At 40.0% G+C, this 6,449-nt stretch overlaps 1 protein-coding gene across 1 annotated transcript in view; it reads left to right on the forward strand.

Annotated features, from left to right (window-relative positions):
• The window catches only part of omd (osteomodulin), a 25,208-nt gene extending 22,727 nt beyond the window's left edge, over window positions 1–2,481 (forward strand). The window contains exon 3 of the mRNA XM_048606197.1: window positions 691–2,481. Within this exon, the coding sequence (XP_048462154.1) occupies window positions 691–944 (254 nt within the window). The 3' untranslated portion in view covers window positions 945–2,481. The remainder of the gene's footprint in view (window positions 1–690) is intronic.
• Window positions 2,482–6,449: the final 3,968 nt, after the last annotated feature.

The following is a 6,449-nucleotide window of genomic DNA, read 5'->3' on the forward strand; positions in this document are numbered from 1 at the left end:
CAGAGTTAACGTTTCGGGTTCTGAGGAAGGGTCACCGGACCCGAAACGTTAACTCTGTTTTCTCCTCCACAGATGCTGCCAGACCTGCTGAGCTTTTCCAGCAACTTTGTTTTTGTTCCTGATTTACAGCATCCACAGTTCTTTTGGTTATTATTTTGCATACTGCCTCACCAGTCTTAACAACAGTAGCGGGGTCAACCATGTCAAAGGCTATAGGCAGATTAAAAAAATTGAGGTGGGATTGTTTCTTTGTCACATCACATGGAATACCATTTATACCTTAAGACATTTTGGCACTGCAGCAGATGTGGAAACCAGTTAACGAACTAAGCCAGGGAAATTGAGGCAAATTACAATGCCTCAACCAAAGACATCAGCTAATTTCCCACATAAAGAGCATCAAATCTAGGATCTGCTTAGTCTACATGGTCAACGACTGATTGAACAAACGCTATATACCTGTATTTGTACTATGCATGAAAGCATAGAATCTGATTAATTCAACTGCACTAAAGTAATTAAATAGCTTATCCACTGCTGCCTTTCTTAAAAATTATACTAATGAGATGCCTCTCAATTTTTGACTTTTAGTTTTAAAACTAAGGCACATTTATCCTGGAATATTTCATCATTTACTGTTAAAGGGCATATTTTTGTTGGGTTATTAATCATTTGTTTTTTCTTTCTCAGCACTTAATATTACCATGATGTGCCCTACAACTGATATCGCAAACCCGAACCATCTGACATATATACGGCTTGAGAAAAATATGCTGAGACGCCCTTTCAATACATATATCTATGTTTGCTTCCCTCGTCTCCGAAATTTAGATTTTGGTGAACAGAATCCCACACCAATTGTTGAAACCCAAGGAGCCCCTGGACTGTTTGGAATACCAATGTCACCACCTGATGGAGAACCAGAAAGTCTCATCAATTACTAGTAATTATCTATGTAACAAACTAATAATAGCATCAGAAGTATAAAATAATTGTGCATCTCATCTATCCATTGCATAATTGGTCCAAACCACAAAAGTAAACAAATGTTGTACTATTCTTGCCTCCACTGTCAATTTCTTAAACAAAATCTTCCTTCAAAAAGATGCCAAATTCTGAGTTTGGAAGTCAAAAATCAGTTTTATTTTTAATTTCAACTTATTTTTTAAAGCAAGTACTTGGAAAATGCATTTGCACAGGGACAAAAGGGAAACAACTGGTTTTATCAGTTTGAATTGAATGAATTAGCTTTATTATCACTTGAGACAATAACAGAAAAAGACACCCTTTTAAAGCCAGTTGTTGCACTACATTGCAAGATTAATCGCAAAACAAGTGTGGTTACACTTTTGAACGTAACCATTAAATAGATTGTCCCACAATACAAGGAACCCCTTAGATGGGGCATTTCATTATCGACAGCCATAAAGATGGACACATTAGCCAACTGCATATCTTATACCTTATTATAATTTGATAAGTGTTGATAACATCTAGATTACAAAAATGCTATTGATATACACTTAAGTTTGAGAAAAGACTGACTTCAGGCTGAAGTAAACACAGGAATCCTCTTGCACACAAAGGAGAGGAGGGTGGCATCATAGCATAATATGGAGAATATCCAATTGCAGAGAATGAATGTTTAACACCATACTTGCAGGTCACTAGTAAAAACACAAGCTCAACATTTGCTTGTTAAAAGTCTGGTTTCAGCCTCCGTTTATTTAAACGTATGTTCTGCGTTCCATATGCCACATTTGTCCTTCAGTCTAGCCATTGTCAAGCCTCTATTCACTTTATGCATGCAAACATTCCAAGTATCATATACCTCCAAGACTGTACAGTAAAGACTGAGCTGCAATCAATATATAGGTAATAATGTTATATAATACACATGCTTAAAAAGAAAATCATATTATTTTAAAGTAATATTTTGTTGTGGAAGAGACTGAGCAAATATCAAAAACAAAACGTTAAGTTCTTACAGAAATATTTTATGAAACAAAGGAACTTACATGTGTTTAGATTCATTCTTCCTACACTGCACGTTTCTATCCAACATTTTCATAAATTTTCAGAAAAATCATTCCTCAAACTGGCATACTTAAAAGTTATGATTGAGAACTCAAAAGAAAGATTCCACTAAACAATCTAAATCATCAGTAACTTACTTATGCTGCTCAGATTTTTGTTCACAATAACTTTGTGTTACTTTTTATTAAATTTACTTTTGGAAATGCTGTATTTAAGTAGCAGAACGTTAAGGCCATGCTGAAGTTATTATTTTGTTTCAAAAAGTAAAATTGTATCATTTACATATTCCTGTTTTCATGTACAAATGTTTGTTTAACTTTTCTAATGTTACCTACCACATATTATCAACTGGGTAGCAGTTTCTTGTCTTCTCAGAGATGGAAAAGTCAATCTTACCTTACTTAAAGCATTCTTATTTTGCTAAATAAAATATCATTTATGGCAGAGATGTTAATATTTCACAGATTAATTGTCATCATTACTGAGTGAAATTATATTGGTTGAAAATGCACCAGGAATCTGGTTTTAGGTCAAGAAATATTTCACACTTTTCCTTAATAATCCATTGGTGGAATAATCGAACAGAATCTTTTGATAAAAATTAAGATTGCAAGGCACAACAGCAATCAAAATACAGATCTTGTTCTTTTGGATTCAATGGAAAGGAAACCCTTTGTTTTTAGCCCAAAGGGAGCTTTCTCTCTTCCACTTCACTTTAAACTTCTGCACATTATGATATAGGAGGTTAGTGCCAGTAAATGGTTTACTAGAAAACCCATGTGACACAGAACACATTTGGCTTATGCACTCCAATACAATGAATGTACACCTTGCCATTTCAGGTACCCAGAGCCAATAGAAAGCATTCAAACCTTAGTTATGATACAGCCAGCTGCAGAATAAAACTCTCTGACTCCTTCAAATGATGTGCCATTGTGCCAGCTGTGGAACAAAGGACTCTTTACTGAACCTGCACATTTTCCCATTTTCCTCGCAAGCCCGGGGCTTCCCAGTTTGCCAGTGCTGAAAAAGGGAGTTTTCTGCTTTAGGGACATGTCCATGAAGAATTCGATTAAGTCTGCTCAGTTCACACTTCCTTGTAACCAGCAAGCTAGAAGATTTTCAGCATGGGTATGAATTCAGACACCAGAGATGAAAGACCATTGTCTATTCCGAAAATCCTTATTTGAGTTATTTGCATATCAAAATAGAAGTAGTCTCTCCACATTTAATACCCAATACTCACTGATAAGGCCTGCTGAGTATCCTTGGAAATTGGCACATTCATCTCTCAGTTGGCAGAGTGGCTGGGATTTTCCAATTTTGCAAAATGTTGTGGTGGCAGCATGACATACCCAACTACCAACAACACGCAATCTTGCCAGATCTTCAAGAGGTGAGTAATCCGCTGCAGGGTTCCTAGCCTCTGACCGGCTATTGTAGCCACAGTGCAAGTTCAGCTTCTCAGTAATGGTGACCCCAGGATGATAGTGGGTGACTCAGTGAAGGTAATGCCATCAATGACAAGAAAAAACGATAAGATTCTCTCTTGGGGACAGTCATCGCCTGACACTGTTAGGCACAAATGTTATTTACCACTTCTCAGCCCAAACCTGGATATTGTCCAAGTCTTGCAACAGACGAATGGGAGCTGCTTCAATATACAAGGAGTCATGAACGGTGCTGAACATTCTACAATCATCAGCGAAGATCCCTACTTTTGACCTTATGATGGAGAGAAGGTCATTGGTGAAGCAGCTAAAGATAGTTGGGCCTAGGACACTACCCTGAGGAACTCCTGCACTACGTCCGGGAGCTGAGATAACTGACTGACCAACAACCACAATTCCTTCCTTTGCGCTAGGTATGACTCCAACCAGTGCAGACTTTTCCTTGATTCCCACTGACTCTAAAATTGCTACAGCTCCTTGATGTTATATTCAGACAAACACAACTTTGATCTCAAGGACAGTCACTTTTAACTCCCTCTAGAGTTCAGTTCATTTGTCCATATTTGCACGAAGTCTGCAGTGAGGTCAAGAAATGAGAACTCCAACTGAGCATCAATGAGCATGGCATTGCTGAGCGAATGCTGCTTGATAGCATTATTAATGATCCTTTCCTTCGCTTTACTAATGATCAAAAGTACACTGATGGGACATTAAGTGGCCAGGCTGTTTGTCCTGTTTATTGACATATCTGGTCAATCTTCCTCATTGTTGGTTAGATGCCTGAGTCACCGCTGTACTAGAACAGATTCGCTAGCACTGCAGCAAGTTCTGGAGCACAAGTCTCCAGTAATGTCTCTGGAATGTTGTCAGGACCCATAGACGTTGTAGTCCCTTAAGAAGTTTCTTGGTATCACAGGGTGAAATGAATTGGTCACAAACCAGCATATATGATGCTGCAGAGCTCTGGAGGAAGCCGAGACAGATCATCCACTTGGCACTTCTGGCTTAAATTTATGACAAATTCTTCAGCCTGATCTTTTTGCACCGATGTGCTGGCCACCCCCATCACTGAAGATGGCAGTAATTATAAAATCACCTTCTCCTGTGCATTGTTTGATTGTCCACCACCATTCTCCTCAGGATGTGGCAGGACTGCAGAGCTTAGATATGTCACTTGGCCCTCCCTATCACTTGTTGCTTATGTTGTTTGGCATGCAAGTAGTCCTGTATGTAGCTTCACCAGTTTAATACCTCATTTTTAGGTACATCTAGTTATGTTCCTGGAATCCCCTCCTGTACTCTACTGAACCAGGGTTGATCCTCTGGCTTGATGCTAATAGTACAGCAGGGAATATCCTCGGCCATAAGGTTGCAGTTTGTGTTCGAGTACAGCTCCCGACACCTCACGGATACCCAGTTTTAAGTTGCTAGATTTCTTTAAAGTCTATCCCATTTAGCACGGTGGCAGATAATATGAACATAGAACATAGAATAGTACAGCACAGTACAGGCCCTTCGGCCCACGATGTCGTGCCGACCTATTATCCCACTAAGATCAATCTACCTTGCATACCCTACATTTTACTATCCTCCATGCGCCTATCCAAGAGTCGTTTAAAAGTCTCTCAAGTATCTGAATCCACTACCGTTGCCGGCAGTGTATTCCACACGCCCACCACTCTCTGTGTGAAGAACCCACCTCTGACATCTCCCCGAAATCTTCCTCTAATCACCTTAAAATTATGCCCCCTCGTAATAGTCATTTCTGCCCTGGGAAAAAGTCTCTGACTATCCACTCTATCATTGCCTCTCATCATCTTGTACACTTCTATCAAGTCACCTCTTATCCTTCTTCACTCCAATGAAAAGAGCCCTAGCTCCCTCAACCTTTCCTCACAACACCTGCCCTCCATTCCAGGCAGCATCCTGGTAACTCTCCTCTGCACCCTCTCTAAAGCTTCCACATCTTTCCTATAATGAGGTGACCAGAACTCAACATAATATTCCAAGTGTGGTCTAACCAGAGTTTTATAGAGCTGCAGCATAATCTCATAGCTCTTAAACTCAATTCCCCTGCCAATGAAAGCCAACACACCATACGCCTTCTTTACAACCCTATCAACTTGTGTAGCAGCTTTGAGGGATCTATGGACGTGGACCCCAAGATCCCTCTGTTCCTCCATAAGGCCAAGAATCCTGCCATTAATCCTGTATTCTGCATTCAAATTCCACCTTCCAAAATGAATCACTTCACACTTTTCTGGGTTGAATTTCATCTTCCATCATGAAGGCAAAGCTATGTCTCCAAAGCTACGTCATCACCTCTCCCAATGCAGTCATCGACTGACGTATCTGTGACAGATAGATTGGTGAGGATGTTTTTGCAACTTGTTGGTTCCTTTATCATCTGCTGCAGACCATGTTGAGCAGCTGTGCCCTACAGCACTAGACCAGCTTGATCAATAGTGGTGCTGCCTAGCCACTTTTGATTCCCCCATCCACAGTACATTCAGTGTTTGACATGGAGGAGCATTGTTTCATCAGCTTGGGGGAGGGGACTGGTAAGTGTAATCAGCAGGAGGCATTCTTGTCCATTTTTTGACATGAAAACTCCCAGAACATCTCCCTCCCCCCCATTAACACTATGCTGCTACCTCTGCTGAATCTGTCCTGCAGTACAATTAGACATACAGGAAGTTCTCCTTTTACGCAATAGTTGCGTTCTGTGTGACCTCATGTTAAAGGGAAATTGCTACAGAAAATCACTCTAACTCTACAGCAGAAAGTTCACATTGTCCAAACAGCGTCCACTATTTATCAATCACGTTACAGCCAATTCGCGTTATTGAAACACACGTTATAGCAGAACTACCTGCATCCAGGGGTGGTGATGGCACTGTCTGATACAGTGTGTGTAAGGTATGGTTCTGTGAGAATGACTATGTCACGTTGTTACTTGAC

Source organism: Rhincodon typus, chromosome 16 (assembly GCF_021869965.1).
Source record: "Rhincodon typus isolate 14 chromosome 16, sRhiTyp1.1, whole genome shotgun sequence".
In the NCBI taxonomy this organism is placed as follows: domain Eukaryota; kingdom Metazoa; phylum Chordata; class Chondrichthyes; order Orectolobiformes; family Rhincodontidae; genus Rhincodon; species Rhincodon typus.